This window comes from Microtus ochrogaster, chromosome 8 (genome assembly GCF_000317375.1).
Source record: "Microtus ochrogaster isolate Prairie Vole_2 chromosome 8, MicOch1.0, whole genome shotgun sequence".
Taxonomy (NCBI): domain Eukaryota; kingdom Metazoa; phylum Chordata; class Mammalia; order Rodentia; family Cricetidae; genus Microtus; species Microtus ochrogaster.
Genome location: NC_022015.1, coordinates 13,244,725 through 13,269,471, shown reverse-complemented (window position 1 = coordinate 13,269,471; position 24,747 = coordinate 13,244,725). Strand labels below are relative to the sequence as shown.

Here is a 24,747-nt window from a genome sequence, read left to right as displayed (position 1 = left end):
TTTGATATTTCCTGCTTCGTGGAAAAGTCTGCTGGATACTATGGGCCTGTAGGCTCAAAATGGATGCTCCAATAGTACAGAAGGACTTTGGGTGACTGTCCAGGCAGGGAGATGTCTCTGTCAATTCTAGAGTTTTGGTTGTTGCTTACAATGCACTTCCTGTTTTACTAAGTAATATTGTATCCTTCTAGAGTCTTTGACAAAGTTGAAGAATTTATAGTTATAGTTCTCCTTTGTTATGATAAAAGATAAAGTAGGTATAAATATTGTAACTGTAATTCTTGCTTAATAACTTGTTAAAATGTAATTTTACTATGTTAAAGTTAAAGCCTTCCTTTTGATTTAAACAGAAAAGGGGAAATGGTGTGAGAGGTCCTTCTATCTATGTGTTGCTTTTATTGCTTAATGAATAAAAAACTGTTTTGAGCCTATGGGGAGAAAGAACAGAACTAGGCTGTATTCTGGGAGAAAGAAGGGTGGAGTCAGAGAGAAGTCATGAAGCTGCTAGAGACAGACACTGGGAACATTACCTAGTAAGCCACAGCGATGTGGCCATACACTGATTATGGAAATGGGTTAAATTACTTTGTAAGAGTTAGCCAATAAGAAGCTAGAGCTAATGGGCCAAGCAGTGATTTAATTAATACCATTTTTCTGTGATTATTTCATGCCTTATCAGCCAGAAAACAACAAGTGGCCCTCTCCTCCTACAACCAGTGATGTAGTTTCATTTCCTAAGCATTTAATAACACAATTCTTTATTGATTTTTGAGAATTTTATAACATGCAACTAAATCCCACTCACCTCCCAATCCCTCCATATCTAATCTTCACCTCTGCAGTATCCCCTGCGAAAGAACCAACTTCCCCCAAAATTAAAAACAAAATAAAATAAAAAATTCACCTTATTTATCTGTCTTTCCTGTGTCCCCAACACCTCTTCATTGGTCCTTGTGTGTACTGATCATGCTGTTACAGAGGCGCTTATACCTCTGTTGGGCAGGGCGGGGCGCACAGACTCGTGGTGCGGGACCAATTCCAAACTGCCGGGGCTAAGTCTCCCATCCCGTTTGCCGACTTTCTAGCAGGTGCCAGGAAAAATCGAGTAGCTGTAGATGTTCAGTGACTCAGAATCTCAGCAACCAGCAAGGAGCAGTGCTGAGAGGGTACAATATGAGCAAAGAGAGAGGCCAGAGGGAGTGGTCGCCCCCAGGAGGCTCTAATTTGGGGCGGGTATCCGCAAAGCCCTATGTTGGGCGCCAAGTTTAACAGCGTAAATGAATGCAGACAGATTGTAAAAAATATATAGAGCTTTAATGGGGAAATAGACTTACAGTACCATGGTTCCCGTGGAGAACAGGAAGCAGAAGGGGTGGCTGGGTGCACTCCCAGCAGATTTATAGGTAAACATTAGCCCGAGGCGAACATGCCCCTAAGGCTGTGCTTAACCCTACACTTGTGGCATTGAGAACTTCAGTGTAACACACAGTATACTTTTTTGAACAATCAGCCCCTCACCTACAAATGTTCATTGTAATGAGTTAAAGTCTCTGGCACCATCATTACTAGACCATCACCAATACTCTGGAATATCCTGCTGTTGCCATGAGTCATGGAGATCCTGCAGTTATATTTTCCATAGGGCCAGTTTCAGCAGGTCATAGTTGGGGTATGTTAGGGTAGGCCAACTTAAGACCCATGATGTGGGTCTGGGTGGCAGCTTAGTTAATCAGTCTGGGCCACTGGGAGTGCCCCTCAGTAGAGGGAAAGAGCCATCTCTCCTAGGCCCATGACATCAGAGCCAATTCTCCCATGCCCTCAATGGGGTGGGGCCATCTCTTCTAAGTACAAGGGCCAGCACCCCCATAAAGGGCAGGACCAGCCTTTCCACTACAATGTCCAGAGAGGGCCAGGACCAGTCATCTCAGGGCCAGTAAAGAGCAGGCCCAGCTTGGCAAGGCCCTTGGACTTCAGCATGCATGGTTCCCTATGGTAATACTAACCATGGACTTCAACACACATCATAACTACAACAAGAACACAGACCCAAACATGACCCTTGACAGCAGTTCAGGCCCAGACCTCACCATGGTCATTGTGGCAGCACAGGCTGATGTGCTATTCCCCTCTGTATGTTGTGAATATCACTGGTTTTCCTAAAGAAACTTCATTCAGCCAATGGCTTAATAGAGTGAAGCCCAGCAGGAATTCTGAACAGAGATGTAGACAGAAAGTCGGTGGAGTCAGTGAGATGCCATGTGGAAACAAATGAGTCAGAACTTTGCTGGTAGACCATGAGCACATGGTGATGCACAGATTAATAGACATGGATTAATTTAAGATATGAGTTAGCCAGAAATGCTCTTAAGATATTGACCAAACAATATTGCAATGACTATAGTTTCTGTCAGATTATTTTCAGTCTGAGCAGGTGGGAATGAATGAGCAGCCTCATTCAACAACAGGACACCAAGATCAGTATGTCTCCAATGGCAGAATGGACCTGAGACACCAACATGGTCTCTGGTGACTTATAAGACTGTGGGCACCTGAACCACCCTCAGTGGTAACAGAAGGCATGAACATCAAATCAGACCCTGGCTGCTATACTGCCATGAACCCAGACACAGCCCTCAGTAGCAGCTCATGGCCCCAGGTGGCAGCACAGACCTCTCAAATGAGCATGGGTCCAATGGTGGCATGACCATCAGACACCAACCTAGCCACAAGTGGTGGCCCAGAACCCAGGCACCTTGGTGGCATTTGGTGGCAACATGGGTCATAGATATCAACACAGACCCTAGGTGCAGTAAGACCACAGACTCAGATATGGACCTTGGCAGCATCCTGGGCCCAGATATCACTCTGGCTATGGGTGGTAAACAGGCCACCCACATCAGCCTATTCCTCACCATCTTCATCTCTTCAGTTCTGCCCTTATCCACAGCACAGAAACTGTTCTGCCACTTTCTCTCCTATTTCTCCACCATATATCTTCTCATCCTAATGGGACCTACCAGCACTGAATGGGTCTATGAATGCCTTCAACCTACCAGGAATGTGGTGACCCCAGGGTGACCAGAAGTGTCTTTTACCCACCTGAGCTGAATGGCACCAGCAGGGCCTGCGGATGCCTTCAGCTGTCCTAAATTGTCTCTCAGTATTTTTTTAAAGGATTATCTCCAATGTACTATGACTGTCACTGATAGGCCATTGTTATCCAAGTGTTTCTATATAGTGGGTATTTTATCTCTGAAAGCACTTAAATTATTTAACTTAATATTGACTCTACAGTTCTAACACTAGATGGATTTTTTTTTCTATTTTCGTGCTTAATGAAAGGAAAATTGAACTCTCTTTCTTTAACTACCATTCATGGTATCAAGACATGAGCACACAGAGGCATTAGAGAAAAAAGAAAAGTGAATCACTTCCACAACTACCCAGAGTAGCTGTATTGAATCACAATAGTCTAAGAGAAAAAAATGTAAGGAAATCTACATACCACAAATTCTGAGATGACCTTATGCTCTAGACCTAAGGGACCTTTGCAGTTCTCTTTAGTTACAATCTATTTTTCATTTAGAATTTCATAGAAACTTAGAAAAGTCTGGTGAGATCTTGGTGTTTGTGTTTTTAAGTTCCCATCAGCTAAGGCAATAGGGTCTACATTCAGTGGGAAGAGAAACCTAGAGTCTCAGAGCTCATTTAGTGAGAAAAGGTCTTAAGAAAAGCAAGCCAGAAAACACTCCCAAGAGGACTCATTAACTTTTTTGTCTCCTAGATAAACATTTTCAAGGAGGTCATTTGTGAAAATATATAAGTTCGTCTAAAGATATGGAAGGAAAATGAAGAGACAAGGAACTATGAGACAAGGCTCTAATGTACTGCTTGGCTCAGGGACGTTTAATGGTGCAAGGCAGGGCCCTTTAAGTATCAGATTAAAGTTTCTACTTCCTTCCTGTAACTTTGATATTGGCTCCCAGGCAGCAGCAGAAACATGGTAACCTCAGTGCAACACACAAGAACAGTCTGAATACTGCCAGGAAGCTAGAGCAGCTGGTTCACTTCATGCAAGGTGATGAACCTACAGTTCCTAGTAATTCTGCTCAGGTGAGAGAAAAGCAATGGCAATTATTTTTTACTTCATCAAACACTGACCAAAAACTGTTAATTGCTTGGTTGTTCCCATTGCCATTTCCAGTGATGTCTGTAGATGAAAGGAACTAATCCCTGACATCTGGCATTAGATGGATTCTGAATACACTGCACCAACTTATCAGACTTTAGACAAATCAAAAACTGTTGAAGGAAACCACACCTGACCTCCCTGTTTGTAATGAAACACCCTTCATTGTCAAACAATCCAATGTGAATTCAGGTACAGGCAGTTAGGATTCTGACCACCTAAGGTAAGAATTTTTATCTCTTTCAATAACGTATAGGTTTTAGGCATTTTAAGTCAAGAATTAAGAGTCCAGAGCAATACCTAAATACTTAAACTGACATCTGTCAAGCTTTTTAGTGCATTGAATCTATGGCCTTTTAGGGGTATCTACCTTTAATTTTTTGAATATGAAAAGAGTATCATTAAGACTGTTAGAGTCCATGTAACAGTTCAGACCTGCTTAACTCCTTCCTTTTAGGACTCTCAGTACAGGCCTTCAGAACCTACTGCTGTCCCTGATAACGTTTATCACATAGATGAATTCCTTCAAAAGATCATCTGAACTAATGAAATACTTGTCCCAGATTCTCAAAACTTTTAATTCTCAAAGTAGCATTGGACCCCAGAGAAGCCAATACAGTATAATGAAATGTTAATGGAAATATGCCAAGATGTAGTTACACAGCTTATGCAAAATGTTTCATCTTCATATTCATTTTTATTTCATCCTCTGAGTTGCTTTCATCTGTCCAGTTCCATGATGCACAGCAAGGTTCCTGTCAATCTAGAGCTCCTCCACTACTGTTGGCTTCTTCATGGCTGTTGGTACCATGCTTCAATACCAGCTTCCCAGAACGAAAGTTCCCCCATCCCTGATCCCCTCCTGTCTAGTGCAAATGCTCTGTATTTACAGGAGAGAACATGTATATTGAGATCATTTGCTATATTAGGATAGGATTATTTAGGCAGATTATATCACAGAGTACCTGTTTCTTTGTGAAACTTTGTCATATCTCCTAAGCATATACAGAACCATTTTTATAGGAAGGGCAGAAATCTTTTATTTTTGTGTTTTTGTAGTCACACATTGTATAGTTATCTGTTAAAAATATTCACATCGATTCTGACCACCTAAGGTAAGAATTTTTATCTCTTTCAATAATGTATAGGTTTTAGGCATTTTAAGTCAAGAATTAAGAGTCCAGAGCAATACCTAAGTACTTAAACTGAAATCTGTCAAGTTTTGTCATAACCCCAACACCTCCTCAAACAATTTTCCCTGGCTTTAGATAGTAATCCTCATTCAGGCTCATGGAGAATGTGGAACTTTCTAACAGGTAATGAAGCTGGAAACATCATGTTTTTGCAGTGAGATTTCTTACAAACAAATGTGGACTTACAAAATTTAGAAAATGATCTGGAGAGTTTGATACAGACTTAAAATATCAGCACTGCAAAAGTTGAAGCAAAAGGTTCTTGTTGGATGACATAAAAGATCTTGTTTAAGAACATACAAGCTGGGAGGAGGTGGCGCATGCTTTTAATGACAGCACTCAGAAGGTAGAGGTAGGCATATCTCTGTGAGTTTGAGGCTAAGTTGGTCTACAGAGTCAGTTCCAGGATAGTCAGGGCTACACAGAGAAAGCCTATCTTGGAAAAACAAATAAAAACAGAAATGTGAACAAGAAATGAAAATAATTTATTAATCTCACATCTCTTTATCAACTGATAATTTGATATTTAAATTCATTTAAATTCATATGTCTATGGAGAAAGCAAACTGAAGTATTAAAAGTACTAATCAAATATTACTTATTAACCCAAATAAAGAATGCTGGTGTATTTTATTAATCTTAACAAAGCTAGTTTAGTCCTCCTAGAAAGACACTTCTTCAGTTTTAATATCTTGTACAATATTTTCATCAGGTTACAAACTATTTTTAAATTATTAGCGTTGTATGTGAATTCCACATAGGTAAATCTTTTTTCAAGATACAATTACCAATTAGAAATTTGAAAACCAAGGAACAAAGCCATTCACTAGTAGGAAAATATCATCTTACTGTAGTCATGTTGGGCATTCTCATGAACTCTGATGTTACAAAACCAAAGACCAAATTAGCAAAACTGAATTGAACCATCTTACTTTGTCAGCTAAAGAAATGACACAAGATGGAGCCTTGGAACTCCACCTTGGGAGGTGCCTTCATCTTGGTGGGGATTCTAGATGACAGTGGATCCCCTGAACTGCTCTGTGCTGTGATCACAGTCATGTACACATTGGCTCTGACCAGCAATGGACTGTTGATCCTGGTTATCACTGTGGATAGACAACTCCATGTGCCCATGTACCTTTTGCTTGGGCAGCTCTCTCTCATAGACTTCTTTCTCACATCAATTGTCATTCCCAAGGCTGTCATGGATTTTCTTCTCAAAGACAACACTATCTCCTTTGAGGGCTGTGCCCTTCAGATGTTCCTGGCACTCACACTGGGTGGTGCAGAAGACCTCCTTCTGGCCTTCATGGCCTATGACAGGTATGCTGCCATTTGTCATCCTCTGAACTATATGATCTACATGAGACCAAGCATCTGCTGGCTTGGAGTAGCTACATCATGGATCCTGGGATTCCTGAGTGCTCTAGGTTATACCATCCACACCATGCAGTATCCCTTCTGCAAATCCCGGAAGATTAGAGACTTATTTTGTGAGATCCCTCCATTGCTGAAGCTGGCCTGTGCAGACACCTCTACATATGAGCTTATGGTTTATGTGATGGGTGTGGCCTTCCTAATTCCTCCTCTTGCTACCATCCTGGCTTCCTATGCATTAATTCTTTTCACAGTGCTCAACAAGCCTTCAAATGAAGGAAGGAAGAAAGCCCTTGTCACCTGCTCTTCCCACTTGACTGTAGTTGGATTGTACTATGGGGCTCTCACAGTCATGTTTGTCCTGCCCAGTTCCTACCTCACTCCCAAACAAGAAAACATCCTCTCTGTTTTCTACACTGTTGTTACCCCAGCTTTGAACCCCATAATCTACAGTTTGAGGAATAAGGAGGTCACTGGGGCCTTGAGGAGAGTCCTGGGAAAGTGGTTGCTGCCCACAGAGTCTACATTTTAGGGGCTTTTTATAGATGTCTTCTAGACTTAATTCTCCCTCAACATCAGCAAATTTCTGCTATACATGAAATTTTCCCAGTGAAACCAATGCAATCAAATGTTTCTTTTGCTAGAGAACCAGGGACTATAAATGTCCCTCATAAATGTTCTTTGAGTCTTCATGTGATCTTTTACAAGAAGCACTTCACACTTTTATTTTATTTTTTTTATTTTTTATTAAATTTTATTATTCAATTAAGGATCTCCGCCTCCCCCCCCTGCCACCGCCTCCCATCTCCCTCCCCCTTCCCCGATCAAGTCCCTCTCCCTCATCAGCTTGAAGAGCAATCAGGGTTCCCTGACCTGTGGGAAGTCCAAGGACCGCCCACCTCCATCCAGGTTTAGTAAGTTGAGCATCCAAACTGCCTAGGCTCCTCCAAAGCCAGTATGTGCAGTAGGATCAAAAACCCATTGCCATTGTTCTTGAGTTCTCAGTAGTCCTCATTGCCCGCTATGTAAGTCCGGTTTTATCCCATGCTTTTTCAGACCCAGGCTAGCTGGTCTTGGTGAATTCCCGAAAGATCATCCCCAATGTCTCAGTGTGTGGGTGTACCCCTCACGGTCCTGAGTTCCTTGCTCGTGCTCCCCCTCCTTCTGCTCCTGATTTGGACCTTGAGATTCCTGTCCAGTGCTCCAATGTGGGTCTCTGTCTCCTTTCATCGCCTGATGAAGGTTAATATTCAGGAGGATGCCTATATGTTTGTCTTTACCACTCTTGGGAATATACCCAAGAGAGGCCCTATCATACAACAAAAGTATATGCTCAACTATGTTCATAGCAGCATTGTTTGTAATAGCCAGAACCTGGAAACAACCTAGATGCCCTTCAATGGAAGAATGGATGAAGAAAGTATGGAATATATACATATTAGAGTATTACTCAGCAGTAAAAACAAGGAATTCTTGAAGTTTGCGTACAAATGGATGGAAATAGAAAACACTATCCTGAGTGAGGTAAGCCAGACCCAAAAAGAGGAACATGGGATGTACTCACTCATATTTGGTTTCTAGCCATAAATAAAGGACAGTGAGCTTATAATTCGCGATCCTAGAGAAGCTAATTAGAAGGTGAATCCAAGCACTTCACACTTTTTAAAATTAGGCTTTGTCTTTAAAGGTTAGTCTCTGTGTGCAGCTACTTATGAGTGTGTAAAGGACATTATTCGGACAAGACCACTCAGGTCCTATATCCATAGCAAACCTAAAAAACCAAGAGATAATCTGAAATGGAGTTCTCAGAGATCAGTGCGAGAAATATTTTGAGGTTTGCACAAATTTTGAATCTATCTTGTTAAGGTATCAGTCAACACCAATAGTTCTTTCTAATGTCCACTTGACAGAGGTCTGCATCATGTTCACTTTTCATCTCCCATGAAGCAGCAGCTTTTATAGATGACTTGAAAGATGGTTTTGTTTAGATTCTCTCCCTCTGTCTGTCTCTGTCTATCTGTAGCATAATATACACTGCCATTTCTCATCATCCTCCTCTTTTTCTCCTTCTCCTCTTTCTTCCTCTTCTCTTTTCTCTCATCTTCCATGTCCATTTTATCCCTCCTTTCCATCTTGCTCTTTTCTTTTTCTTCTTCTTGAAGTAGTTGAAACTGAAATCATCAACTTTACTTATTACTTGTGAATAATATATTAAAACAAGTAGAATAAAACAGTGGTTTATATTTTTCCCTAATCATGATTTTATATATCTTAGCAATTTTAAAAGATCCATATGCTTGGTATGTTTACATTAAATAGCATAAAGTCTAAATAATTGTCAAAGTAGACAATAACACTCAAAGTATATGATTAGATTTTAATGTTTTTTTTTTAAATCAGTTAAAACCATAGTCATAATTATTAAAAAATGGTAAATGGCAGCAGAGTCTGACATGGATGTGGGTAAGTTTACATGCACACTGTCAGCAGGAGTGTGAACTAGTGACTTATCTTTGGAAATCCATCTAGAAGTTTCTCAAATAACTAAACTAGAACTACCATATGACCAAGATATACCTCTCCTGGGAATAAACTAAAAAGAATCACTGGTTGTGGAGGTGCACACAAGAAGGATTTACTAAAGGAGGCAGAGGAATTGAGGATCATGAGTTTGAGACCAGCCTGGGATACACATTTAGAAGAAAGAGAGAAAAAAGAAAGAAAGAAAGAAAAAAGAACCATATCATGCTATAGAGTTACTTGCTTGTTCATGTTTTTTTCTGTTCTGTTTAGAACAGCTAGGAACAGAATCAGAGTAAAACTTTATTTAACTAAAAAGAAAAATGAAGTTATAAAATTGGCAGGTAAATTAATGCAACTGGTAAAATAATATTGACTGAGGTAACTCATACATGGAAAGACAAGTGCCCCAAGTCCTCTTTCACATGTAGATCCTAACTTTGATATTTAGTTTTGTATGTATAATCTAATGTATATGTAGAAGCAATGGAAGTTTACAGGGGAGATTAAAGCAGGGGACCTTGAAAGAGAGATGGTAGCAGAACATAGGGCATATAAAGTAGAGATTCTACGATTGGTGGTTGGATGGTTTAAAACTGAGGGATAGAAAATCAAAAGACAGGGATGGGGGAAGACTGATAAAAATAAAGGCTGTATGGAAAAGCCAATTAGAAACCTACTACCTTGTAACTCAATTAAAAATAAATTTAAAATTTATTTGACATGAAATAAATTGAAAATTGTAAAAGGATGAGAAAGGAACAATGTGACTGTTTTCTGACTGTTTCACATGTACTATAATGGGATATTACTGGTTTGGGAATTTTTTTTATTGAGCTATATATTTATCTCCACTCCCCTCCCTTTGTATCCCCTCCCATTCTACCCTCTCCCATGGTCCCTATGCTCTCAGTTTAAACAGGAGATCTTGTCTTTTTCTACTTCGTTTGGGAAATTTTTTAATACTTACTTTTTGTTTGTTTGTTTGTTTTCAGTCTAGAGGAAATAGTGTTAGAACTGCTGCATTTATAAAAGAAAATGATGTGTCTTCTTTTCATTCTTCACACTGATGCCATAGTTGAAAGTAGAACTGTACAACCAAAGAGTACCGTGTCTGCAGCAGTGGGAACTCATCACCTAGTTACAGTTTATGTTGTATTATATACCTGGTGGCCTTCCTGACCATTAACACACCAGGATGTAACTCATATTTCAAACTTGATTTCTCTCTCTCTCTCTCTCTCTCTCTCTCTCTCTCTCTCTCTCTCATTCTTTCTTTGTGGATTTCAGATCATGCACTCTGATCCCAATTATCTCCCTATCTCATCACATCTTCCCTGTTCCTTTGTAACAAAATCAAAACCCAATTTAAAAGAAAAACCCAAAACCAAACAAAATAAACAAAGAAAAACAAAAACTGGAAAAAAATCTTGCCATGAAAGCTGTAGTGTGGTCCACGGAGACACACAGTTTACCCCTTAGTCTATCCATCCTTACTTGCAAGTGTTCATTGCCTCGAGTCATTGAGTCATTTGGTCTGGCTTGAGGCCTCTTATTTCTGCTACTCCATCAATAATCTACTCTAACTGAAGTTCCTCTTGGCTAGTCTGTTGTTGTCCTGTGTTCTCCAGTTCCTGCTGTTTTGAATCATTACGTTCATCCCCTTCACATGCTTCAGCAGTTCGTAGATTGCTTGGATGCTAGGGTGGGTCAGTCATAGTCTTTGTTTAGGGCCTGAGTGTTAGCTGAGCTAGTCATTTTGCTAGCTCACCCTCATTACCACTACTAAGGTGAGCTCTCCAGCATTGCATTGGCTGGTCCATCCAGTGTAGCCTACACCAGGAAGTGGGGCCAGTTCTTCTGCTCTCTGATCCTTAGGTCAGGGTTCCTCTCAGTCATATCACCAGGGCAAGCTCTATTATTTTGCCCAGGGAAGGTACAAGACTCTCTCTCCTGATTGCTATGGGGAGAATATGAGGGGTGGAGCCTTGATCAGCTCTCCTGCTCTCCTGCCCTCTGGACTAGCTCACATGTACCCCACCAATAGGGTCAGCTCTAGTGTGCTCCCCACTAGAGCTCTGGGGTGCAGGGCCTACTTTCCTGTGTGCTGCAACTGGTGTAGGGCAGGGCTAGTTTTATCACTCTTGTGACCCTGGGGCCATCTCTCTCACCTGCCATAGGTGATAATGGGTGAGCAGAGGGGGACATCTTTCACTCAACCATCTTACCTCATGGCAAATGAATGGGCAACAGCATCAGCTCTCCTGATCTTATGCCCTCAAGGTCATCTCAGCTTTGTCCCTGACCACATGGTCTGCACTAGCATGTTTCCCAGGCGAGGAGCACATCTATGGTGACGGATAGGACCATCTTTCAGGCATGTAAGGGTGAGTTCTCCCCTGAGGTGTAGAACCAGATCACCTGCTGCAGTATGAAGTGATGGACAGCCTCAGCCATCCCGGGGCCAGTGAAAAGCAGGATCAGCAACAGCTCAGCCTGGATATCACCATAGCCCAATGGTAGCACAGGCCACTCAGATCATCAGAGCCCTGATGGCAGCATGTTGCCTGGACACCAACATGGGCCCAGGTGACTATCTAGACCATAGGCATCCACAGAGCTCCTGGAAGCCATGGTTTCCATACCAGATCCCAGCTTCTGCAGGGCCATGGACGAAGACAGGGCCCTGGGCAACAGTCTGTACCTGGAGGTCTCTGTGGCTCTAAGTGGTAGAACATAGGTTTTCATTTAAGAACTTATGTCTTCTGTCATCAGCAGTGTTCATCCATGTGGAGTACCTCTATTCAAACTCCTTTTTAAAGAAATGTTTTAATTAGCTCAGGAACTAGTTGGTAGAAGGTTATAAAAACTTCTTTCATAATCCTAGTTTTTTCAACTAAAAAAACTAGAACCTTACTTTATTCATGATTGACAATGTAAGACCATAGCTGACTGTTTATACTGCTTCTTAGTGTTTAAATTGTTTTTTTATTGCACTGTACATTTTTCTCCACTGCCCTTCCTTCCTCTCCTCCTCTGCCTTTCTACCCTCTCTCATGAACCCCAGACTCCCAATTTACTCAGAAGATCTTGTCTTTTTTCTCCCTCCTATTTAGATCCATGTATATCTCTCTTAGGGTCCTCTTTGTTGTCTAGGTTCTCTGGGGTTGTGGATGGTAGGCAAGTTTTCCTTTGTTTTATGTCTAAAAGTCACTTATAAGTGAGTACATATTATATTTTTCTTTCCAGGTCTGGGTTACCTCACTCAATATGTTTTATTCTAGATCCATCCATTTGCCTGCAAATTTCAATATGTCATTTATTTTACCACTGAGTAGTACTACATTGTGTAAATGTTTCACATTTTCTGATGTGGTGTAAATGGAACATAATCCTAGTTTTTAAATAAATATCTCCTATCTTTCATACCCATTCCTGCCCACATAACTTCTTAAAACTTTGTCTCCCAGTGATTCCCCTCCACAGAGTGTTCTTTCTCATCACTGTTATAATGTCCACTCTTATTTTCTTATTTGAGTTATATGATAGGTCCCACTGTACCTTCTTCCTACATACTTTACTTCTTCTGTTATCCTTTATACGATTGCCCTATCCTCTTCATTCTATTACATGCTTGAATCTTCTGTCCCCCATATTCCAGCTCTCTACTTTTATTTTACCTATATTCTACTACTTCCTTTCACAATGCATGCACATCCAGTGCCATTTGACTGCCTTGCTTCCTGTTCTCTGGCTTTTACATTGTTTATGCTTTCCCTCCTCCCATATTCTCTCAGTCTTGGTGGTATTAGGAATGGGCTTGGTAAACATGTTCCATATAAGGCTAAACACTAACAGTGACTTATACTCCATATTCTTGCCACTTATGAATCAATGCATTAATTTCCCCCTACTGGAAAAAAAGGCTTGAGAAACTTGTATAACTAGAAAGAGGTTGATAATGAAATGGTAAGAGAATGGAGAAAAGGGAGAGGTAGTCAGGTGCACCTGTGTATCTGAGAGGTGAAAGAAGAAAAGCTTTCAAGGGAAAGGTCAACTGTGTCTGAAAATTTGGAAGAGAAAGACAAGGAAGGGGTTCTTCTATGGAGCACATAGTGATGATTTGGCAATAAGGCAATAACAGGCACATGAAATGATAAAATAACTTGATTTGGACTGAATTGTTATAAATAGATGACCATCAGAAGAGAAAATGGATATGAAAGTCCTTTTCTGTTTTTTTTTTCTTTATGTAGTGATGTTGAAAAATTGGACAATAATTGAAAGGGATGAAGTTCTGTGGGACAGTGTATAAGATGGGAAATTCAGAAATCATTTTTAGTTTTTGGTTTCCTATCAGTACTGTGGAGGACAAAAGTTTAAAAAGATACTGTTAAGCAACAAAATTTTCAGGATTGAATTTAGACAAGATTAACAGTTCATAGGGAATTATTTTGAGCAAAACCAGTAAAAACTGTTTAAGTGCAAATGCAGCTGAGTGGGATATTTGAAGAGGAAAAGAGAAGAGAAACTGGCTGAGTGCACTGTTTTAAATGAAGTATGTGTGTCAAGCATCCATAAGAAGGAAACAAGAGTGAATTTAGTAAACATGGCAATATACTTTGACTATAGACTGAGCATGATAAAAATGCCCAAATTATAAATTAGTGATTTGAGTATATGCACTATCATATTTACATTGGGTTTTTATGATCTGAAAAATAAGATTAATAACTTCATAAAGAATAAAGAGGATAGAGATGCCAGAACTGAGAATGTGGCCACATTGAAGTTATCTGTTACAGTTGTAACTGTATTTCAGTAGGTAAAAGAAATTCTTCACAACACATAGTCAAGATGCTAAATACACATAACAACAACAACAACAAAATGATCATAAGACTGAAAGCAAAAAGAACATGTTACACATTAAGGCAGGCCCATTAAAATAAGAACTGACTTTTCAATTGAGACTCTGAAAATCAAAATTGCCTAGTATTAGTGTACTGAAAGTTCTGAAAGGCTACATAGAATAGTGTAATTAGTATATTCAGAAAATTATCAATTACAGTAGAAAGAGAAATAAAACCATTTGTAGGAGTAGAGGATTTGCTGGAAAAGGCCAGCTTGTTGGTTCCCAGCAGCCCTGCTAGGTTAGACTCAAAATAATCACATAGAAACTGTATTCATTAAATCACTGCTTGGCCCAATAGCTCTAGCTTCTTATTGGCTAATTCTTACATAGTAATTTAACCCATTTCTATTAATCTGTGTATCACCACATGGCTGTTGTGGCTTTCCAGGTAAAATTACCATTGTCTGTCTCCAGTGGCTCCATGACTTCTTCCTGACTCTGACCATATTCTCCCATGCTATAGGCCAAGCCAGTTTTCTTTATCCATTAACCAATAAAATCAACACATAGACAGAAGGACCTCCCATACCATTTCCCCTTTTCTGTTTAAACAAAAAGGAAGGCTTTAACTCTAACATAGTAAAATTGCATATAGCAAAACAGGTATCAAGCAAGAATTACAGTTACAATATTTATATCTATTTTATCTTTTATCATAATTAAGAAAAACTATAACTATAACCAATTATTCATCAACTCCATCAAAGACTCTAGAAGGATATAATATTACCTAAGTAAACAGGAAGTACATTGTAAGCAACTTCCAAAACTCTAAAATTGACAGAGACATCTTGCTACCTGGACAGTCATCCAAAGTACTTCTGTACCATTGGAGTATCCATCTTCAGCCTACAGGCCCATAGTATCCAGCAGACTTTTCCACAAAGCAGGAAATTTCAAAGACAGTTCCACCTATATTGGCAGTTTGTCAGTCACTTTCTTCCATGTCCTGCAGAATGTCTCGCAGACTATTTCATAAAGCAGGGACCCTGAAGACCATCTCAATTTCAGGCAAGTTCAGTGGTCATTTCTCTGTGGGTCCTGTTAAGCCATCCAGGCAAGACCAGGTTCCTGCTCAAATGGCTAGCAAACTCGATAAGGAACTTCTTTGATGCCATCTTCCTCTCTACGTAATTGGTGCTACCAAGAGCAGATGCATCTCATTGTCATGAAAAGTCCTAAGTTATTAAAACATTTAAAATGCCATATTCTGAAGGTCTCTGAAAGATTTAAAAATATCTATCTAACTGAAATAAATCTCTGTATATCTAGAAAACCTAACTAACATGACTACAAGCTTGACTATTATAGATGACTATCTATTAACCTAAATTTCTTAATTATACATTACATTTTTAAATGAACTACACCATCACAATAGCTTAATCAAGAGCAGAAATATACATATAATAATATTAACCTAAAACTTGTATCCATTTCTGTAGCATAACCCCTTTTAAATATAAACAAACATTTATAAACAATATTTGGGAATTTGGGCATAATATTCTGAACTACCTCCTGCTGATTGGGGACGCTGTTAATCAGGTCTTTCAAGGTGTATCCTGTGTGCTAGGTTTATCTCAATCAGCAGTTCAGCTAAGAAATTTTTTGGGCATGTTGTCAGCAACCTCTCAGGGGAACATGATCAATCAAACAACACCAGTCTGGAAGCAATCCACAAGTTCTCATCCTCTGTGGAAACAAAAGAAGAACCTCTTTTCTAAAGCATCATATCCTTAGACTCAAATTTGAATTCAAGATACCTCTAAAATCTATATGTTGGCTTAGGTTAGCAGTTCCCAGAATCAAATGTCTCTCTGCAGTCAAAACATTCAAAGATAACACAATAATATACATAATTCTGACTCTGTGAATTTTCCATTTTTATGTGGCTTATTTATTTTTACTCTATTGATTTTTAATATTTATTTTATTATCTTTACTCCTTTAATCTATGACTATCTGTACTTTGTCTCTTTAAAGACTTTGTTTTGTTTTTTAAATCCATTTATTTCTTTTCATAACTCTCTACAGTCCTTTTATTCTCTCTTCCATGCCTACGTATATTTATCCCATTTAGAGTTCTTTTATGTTGAATGTGTCCTATTTTACATCTGAAATTCTCTACTGTCCTGGAGGGCTTTTAAAAATGCTAAGTGCTTCTTAGAAACTTAAGATGTGGCATTACTAGGGTATATACAGTACTTTCTGCTTGCCCTCCCCAATCCAACATGGTGAAAGTCTGTTAATGCTTGAGACTGCTGGGTAGGTGCCGTCATCACCACCTCCACTCTTGGATAACCAATTGGCCTATGCTGCCACCAAGTAACTGTTAGTATGCTGTCCACAAACTCCATTTAAATGCTCAATAGCCAAACCTCCCAAAAGAATCAGAGTCATTTGTGCTGACGAACCAGGAAGTTGCCTGGGTTTTTTTTTGTTTGTTTTTTAAAGAAGCCTCACAATTTTTACTGTGCCCTGGGACACCTTGCTTACTGCAAGCCCATCGGCTAAAGTCCTGGCATCTGTCTCCAGCAGGGTTCTATGGCATCTCCCTAATTCTGCCCTTCTTCCCATATGCTATAGGCCAAGCCATTTTTCTTTATTTATTAACCAATAAAATCAACAGATAAACAGAAGGACCTCCCATACTGACCATATCATAATAACAGCAAATTTAAGGAATTTATGTCTGACAAACCAACTATACACAGAATAGAAGGAATATTTCAGTCTGAATAGGTTAGTCACATGCAAATGAACCCAGGGAATAAATATTACCAAAATAGTTAATCAAAATATGTCTGAAAGAAACATCACCAAAATAATATCAATTTATATGCACTGTTCAGTAATAGCTTGATATTAATGGTCTTAATTCCCCAATAAAAATACAGACTAAAGATTAGATTAGAATCTAATTTGGTGTGTGATGTACTTCTGTATATGTGTTGCTTTTATTGGTTGATAAATAAAACTGTTTCAGTCAATATCTTAGCACAGTAAAAGCCAACCATGAAATCCAAACATAGAGATAAAGAGTAGGCAGAGTCAAGGAGATGCCATGTAGCTGCTGAAAGAGACAGAAACAGCTGGAACCTTTTCCAGTAAGCCATAGCCTCTAGGAGACACAGAAATTAATATAAATGAGTTAATTTTAGATGTAAGAGTTAGCAGAAAATATTCCTGAGTCTTTAGCCAAAAAGTGTTGAAATTAATATAGTTTTTATATGATTTTTTTGGGTCTGAGCTGTCAGGAAATGAATGAGCAGCCTCTGCTTACAGAGATCCATCAACCCAAAGTCTCTAAGAAACAAACTTCACCAACAAGGACAGATGTACCACCTTGAAGTAAGAAAATGTAACCACACAGAAACAACATTCAGAGTCAATAAAATCTTCACAGTAATTCCAATGCTATTATTCACAAAGATGGAAAAAATAATTATAAAATTTACATGAAAATAAAATAACATGATAATATAAAAAGTTCTAAATAGTAAAACTGTTGCAAAAGATACCACTATTCTGATTTCATGTTATATGAAATAAATCTACAACAATAAAAAAACATAAAACATAATACTGGCATAAAAACAGACACATTTATGAAAGAAGTAGAAATGAGGACCCACATATAGACCCATACAGCTACAGCCACCGCATTAAGACAAAGAGTCTAACAACATTCATTAGAGACATGACAGAATCTTCAACAAATGGTTCTAGTCAAACTGAATAGTGTCATGTAGAAGAATGAAAATAGATATTTCTCTCACCCTAAATAAAAATCAAATCATAATGGATGAAGGATTTAAAGTTAACCCAACTACCTGATTCTTTTTTTCAAGATAAAAAGCAACATTTTTATTGCAAATTATACCATCAAAAAATTAAATAACAATGCATAGAAAGAAAATAAATATCTGCAAATCATATACTTTATAAGATATTTCATGCAAATGTAAATGTCTTATAATTCAACGACAAAAATGGCATTCCTATTAATCATGCCCAAAGAGGTGGATAGAGATTTCTGAAAAGGTCATATAAAAGATCATTAAGTCAAATCCACAATGAGTACCACTTCACATCCACTATGATAGCTAGAAGACATCATACAGATATAGGATGGCAAATCACAGCAAGTGTTACTGAGGGTGGGGATGACTTGGAATTGTCATTGTAAATCACTGACAAGAGTGTAAACTGGTGTAGCTGTTTCAGAAAATAGCCCCTCAATATGCCAAATATGTTACAGTATGATCACCTTCTATATGCTTTCTGGCATGACAAAGTTTTTTAGAACCACCTGATTTATTTTTACGTGCCGTGTTGTAGATTTTTCTGCAGAAGGAAGAGAGGTGATACATGTGATTCTTAAGAATTTAGGAAGATGCAGCAATTTGTAGACACAAGAAAGGAGTTTCTGAACAGTATCCCAGTAAAGCAATTATTAAGATAAATAATAAATGGAAGCTCATGAAACTAAAAACCTGTGGGAGTAAAGTCACAGCATCATTAGAGTGAAGCAGCAGTCTACAAAATCAGAACACATCTTTACCAGCTGTATCTCTGATAAAGGTGTAATTAGTAAATACAAATAATGCAAAGCAAACAAATAGTAAACAACACTAAGAAAGCAAACAATTTAATTATAATTGAGGCATGGAAGAAAATAGAGAGTTCTCAAGCAAAAAAATAGAAATAACTGAGAAATATTTACCAAAATGTTCAACATCCTTAACCATCAGGAAAATGCAAATTAAAACTACTTTGAGGCTAGAAGATCATGTATGCTGATCAAGTAGTTTCTCTGCCCTATTAATTCTCAATGTCATCCCTGGCACTCCAACAGAGCACCAGAGACAGACTCCCTTCACCCCTATGCATGCACACTGAATCACACAGATTATACTACCCCTTGTTTCTATTCAACCTTCATTTCTGTGTCCCAGGACCAAATGAGAGCAGACACCTTCTGTTCATTCCTGCCTGAAGACCATGCAGGCTGCCAAAGGACCTTCTCTACACTCCTGGTACCCTAGATCTAATTATCAGAGAATCTGTAGTGTTTCAACAGAATGCCATCAGCAGGCCCTCCTTACCCTTGTCCATGCCGCCTGAGGATCCCACAAACCATCCAACTCCAGTGTTATTTCCTCTTGGTCTTTAACAAATGGAAGCTTTCCCCTGCATACATCAGATGAACAGGCCAGTAAAACAGGCAGCACACAGAAAACACACTCCCTGAAAATCCAGACAAGAAATAGAAATCAATTAACAAAAGACCCTCAAATCAAAAAATTCAGAAATCAGTATCAAGATCTATAATAACCCCAAACCCAGATGCCCAGACCACAATGTGAGGACACAATCAATAATTGCAAGGGCAATATGTTTCCACCATAACCCAGCTGTTCTATCACGGCAGGCCCTGAGAAATGCAACATAGCTAAAACACAAGAAGAAGACCTTAAAACCAACTATATGGAGATGATATAGTTACTTAAATGGATAAATTAAGAAATCTCCTGAAGAACTCCAGAAAAACATGACAATTGGAATGAATGAAAAAAAATACATCAAAGAAAGTCAAGAAAGCACAAACAACAATTGGAATAAATGAATAAATCCATGATGAAACCTAAGACAGAATAAACAGCTGAGAGAAATGAATAAAACTATTTAGGGTCTGAAAGCAGAAATAGAAGCAAATCTGGAAATGAAAATATCTAGAAAGGAGAACAGGAATGACAGAGGCAAACTTCACCAACAAAATACAAGTGATAGAATATTGAATTTCATGTTCTGGAGATAAGATAGGAGGCATAAATACACCAGTCAAAGAAAATGTTAAATCTAAAAATATTCCTGGCACAAAACTTCCAGGAAATATGGAACTAATATGGAAAAATCTAACCTAAGAATAATAAGAATAAAGGAGAAAAATTCCCCATTAAAGGTCCCCCAAAAACATGTTCCACAAAATATTTGAATAAAATTTTCCTTAAAGAAAGAGATGAACTATTTTTATAGCCAGATCCTGGAAACAGCATAAAAGCACTCAACCAAAAAGTGAATAAAGAAAATGTGGTACATTTATACAATGGAGTACTGTACAGCGGTTAAAAAACAATGTCTTCTTGAAATTTGCAGGCAAATGGATGGAACTAGGAAAAAATATCCAGAGTGAGGTAAGAGGTAACTTAGACACAGAAAGACAAACAGGAACCTTCATCAAGTAACTGATGGAAGCACATGCAGAGATTCACAGCTAAGCACTGCACCAAGCTCTGGGAGTTGAGGGATAAAGAAGGAGGAGCTATATTATGAGCAAAGCAAACAAGACCAGACAGGAAAACCCATAGAAACAGCTGAACCAAACAAGTGAGAGCTCACTGGCTCCAAACTGACAGCTGTGGAACTTGCATAATACCAAACTAGGTCCTCTGAATGTGGGTGTGACAGGCTCTTTGTTTATCATATGTCCTTTAGAAATCAATTTTCTTCTTACTAAAATCACTTTATTGGGAACATTTGGAATTTTTTTTACTTTTCATCTCCTTTCATTCACTAATGACAGTAAAACTGTGCCCGGAGTGTCTATGTGCACAGGTTTATTTCCTCAACATTTATTTAAAACCACATCTCTTCATCACCTATTTCTGCCAATGGTAGACCATTGTCTATCTAAGTGTATTTATGCAATGACCAACCTATATTTAATATCTGGGAGCATTAAAAAGGTTAGTTACTATCATCCCTTTATGCCTCTATGGATTTCTCTTTATTTTTCCACTTAATTCTTGGACAATCAAGTTCTATTTTCAATCACCACAAATGAGACCAAGACATAAATAAACATGAAAGAGAGTCAAAGTAGCCAGATGCCAATGGAGATTCTCATATCTACAGATGCCATAGGAATAACCATAGGTATTGGAAATCATCCAAAGAAGACACTAAGAAAGGAAGAAGCATTCCACAAAAATTGAGAAACTAGCCTTCACTCTTGGCTAGAGAGCTGACTACAAGAAAATCCCTACAGGTCTACTCAACTATAAATGAAAACATTGACTGTCAATGTTTCCTTTAGCGTTTCAAAGAAATCCAGCAGAAGAAGTATTATATTCCTATAATCTCAGTACTTGGGAGGTTAAAGAAGTCATATTCTGTATTCAAGAGAAAGAAAGGCCTCCGAGCTCATTTAGTGAGAGAAGAACTTCTTAAAGAAAGCCAAGAAACACACCCAAGGGAATTCATTAACTTCTATTTCCTAGACCAGCATTTCAAGGGAAGGGCATTTCTTCTGGGGAATAAATTCCTCTGAGAATAGACATAGGAGAAAGAAAAGAAAAGGTCATGGGCTCAGAAGACAAAGCAAAGTCTCCCTGAAAGGCCTCTAGCTTACCCCTGTCCTAGATACATTTAGTTGAGCCTCAACTTCATCCTTTGAACATCTTTTCTAATTCCTATGTTCTTCTTGCAACTTTGAACTGTCTTCCCAGACAGTATCAAGACTAAAGAAGCCTGAACATCTGAACCAAATGACAATTTAAAACTTGCCATAAAGTTAGTGATACTCCCTAAATTCAACCTGCTATGAGGAAGCAGTTTCTACAAATTCTTAGGTTTATCAACAGGAAAAACATTTTCTAGCTCCTTACAATGTCAACCAAAGACATTTAGTTTCCTGGCTGTACCCACTGCCACATCTAGAGTGTATCTGCAGATGAGATGAAAGACTATAATAGCCCAGTTGCCCAATATTGGATGGACTTGGGCATACTATACTAACAGCAACACAAATGAATTAAGTACTGCTGAAGAAAATGCATCCTCTCTCTTCAAGCTGCATCCAAGTGTATCTGTGGTGATCAAGCAGTTGGATTTCTCACTAGCTGAGGTAAGAATTTTATTCTTTTTAATTGAAATATGTAGCCTTTAGTTGTAGTTAATCAAAAAATCTAAAGTCAACCCTAAGAATTTGAGCTACTTTGTCCAGTTCCCTAGATCTTTTGGATCTATTGTCCTTCCATACCTTTCAAGTGTTAAGGTGCAGAAGGCTCCAAGAAACCAATGGAGGGTAATGAACTGTTAATATATATATGCCAAGTTGTGTCTGAATGAAGCAAGGATGCTTCACTTTCACAGTTTAATTCATGCTCTGAATTGGCTTTAGTGTTGTTGTTTCTTGCAGATCACAGTCTCCTGTTGATTTTAGATTACTGACTCTATGGTTTTACCATAAGACTGGGTACCATGCACCAATGTCTAAGCAAATATTTATCTAAATAAAGAGATGACCCTCCTCTCTCTCTATCAAGTAAAATCACTGTGTACTTGCAAGAGAGAAACTGGAACATTAGGATCAAAAACTATCAGATTAGGATTCTTGTGCAGAGCACAATACAAAATAGCTATTCTTTAGTTGATTTTAGTCATTCTTACAAGAAAAAAACAGACAGGTTTTCTGTGAAAGGACCATATATCTTATATTTCTGTGTCTTTCCAGCTATACAATAATTTGATAATGTCCAAATAATTCCAAAGTTTTAACTGTAATAGAAATACTTTCTTAAACACAATACTGTATAGTTTTCAACAATTGGTATTCATTTCTGAGAATTGTGGGGAATGTGGGGACTGAGCAAGAAAGAGAACTAATGTGTAAAATTATAATTTCCAACGTCATTATCCAAAAACAAATATGGGCTGATGAAATGAAGAAACTGAGCCTTAAAAACATGTATGAGCAACACTAAATAGATTAAACATACATTCATTCATGAACATGGGCATGGATGTGTGTACACACAAACACACACATATGTAAAAATAACAGTTAAAGACTAATGTCATGAATTTGACAGAGAATGGGGGGCATGGGACGAGTTGGGAGAAAATATGTAGTACAAGTCAATGCAACCTCATTAATGAAATTCTCAGTGTGTATATATATATATGTATATATACATATATATGTATATATGCATATATATATGTATATATACATATATATGTATATATACATATATATATACATATATATGTATATATACATATATATATACATATTTATGTTAAAGAATGAGAAATTTAGAAAGCAAGAATCAAAGCTATTCATTACTGTAAAAGATATTATATACGAATTCATATTGAGGTTCCTAAGGGACTTCTAATGTCACAAAACTTGGGTATTTGGGTTCATATTAGCACAAGTTCACTGATCCATCTATTTCTCAGCAGCTAAAAAGATCACATACAATGGAATTCTGGAACTCCACCTTGGGAAGTGGCTTCATCTTGGTGGGGATTCTGGATGGCAGTGGCTATCCTGAACTGCTATGTGCTGCAATCACAGCCTTGTACTTTTTGGCACTGACCAGCAATGGTCTGCTGCTCTTAGTCATCATGATGGATGCCCGGCTCCATGTGCCCATGTACCTCCTCCTTGGACAGCTCTCTCTCATGGATCTCCTCCTGACATCAGTTATCACTCCTAAGGCTGTCATTGATTTTCTACTCAAAGACAATACCATCTCCTTTGGGGGCTGTGCTCTTCAGATGTTTCTAGAACTAGTACTGGGCAGTGCAGAGGACCTCCTTCTGGCCTTCATGGCCTACGACAGGTATGTGGCCATTTGTCAACCTCTGAACTACACAATCTTGATGAGTCACAAGGTCTGCTGGCTCATGATAGCCATGTCATGGATCCTGGCATCTCTCAGTGCTCTAGGATATAGCATCTACACCATGCAGTATTCCTTTTGCAAATCTCGGCTGGTCAACCACCTGTTCTGTGAGATCCCTCCCCTGCTAAAGCTGGCCTGTGCAGATACCTCCAGATATGAACTCATGGTTTATTTGATGGGCGTGACAGTGCTCATTCTCCCTCTTACTGCCATCCTGGCCTCCTATTCACTAATACTGTTCACTGTGCTCAATATGCCCTCAAATGAGGGCAGGAAGAAAGCCCTTGTCACCTGCTCTTCCCATCTGACTGTGGTTGGGATGTGGTATGGTGGTGCTTCCTTCATGTATGTTCTTCCCAGACCCTTCCATAGCCCCAAACAAGACAATATCAGCTCGGTTTTCTACACAATTGTCACACCAGCTCTGAATCCTCTCATCTACAGTCTGAGGAATAAAGAGGTCACTGGGGCTTTGAAGAGAGTCCTGGGAAAATGACTGTCAACACATGATAACCTTTAGGAGGTTTTAATTCTAGTGTGAATGAAATATCCCTGGTAATTCTAGATTAAATGGTATGTCACATGGTAGAGAAGAATGGGGTCAGAATGAAGTTTGTGTTCCTTTGAAAACGTTCTGTAAATCTTTTTTAAAGGAAGAATTAGAGAATCTAGTGTTTTGTCATATGTAGACACAAAGACCAGGTTCATGTCCATTTAGACACAAAGACCAGGTTTAATACCATTTAAATGGTAATACCATTTAGATACTCTAAACTAATCGTATGTTAAAAAATTGGAATTGACTTTTAAAAGCGCTGAATAAAAATTATAATAAATGAATATCAGAATATA

At 38.5% G+C, this 24,747-nt stretch overlaps 2 protein-coding genes across 2 annotated transcripts; both read left to right on the top strand.

Moving 5' to 3' along the window:
* The first annotated feature begins 6,340 nt into the window (after positions 1-6,340).
* Positions 6,341-7,291, top strand: LOC101985231 (olfactory receptor 2AG1-like). Its single transcript, XM_005351114.1, has one exon. The coding sequence runs from the start codon at positions 6,341-6,343 to the stop codon at positions 7,289-7,291; it is 951 nt and encodes a 316-aa protein (XP_005351171.1).
* Positions 7,292-23,467: 16,176 nt separating this feature from the next.
* LOC101984938 (olfactory receptor 2AG1-like) lies at positions 23,468-24,391 on the top strand. The gene has a single exon (XM_005351113.2). It carries the CDS (start codon positions 23,468-23,470, stop codon positions 24,389-24,391), a length of 924 nt encoding a protein of 307 aa, XP_005351170.1.
* The last annotated feature ends 356 nt before the right edge of the window (positions 24,392-24,747 follow it).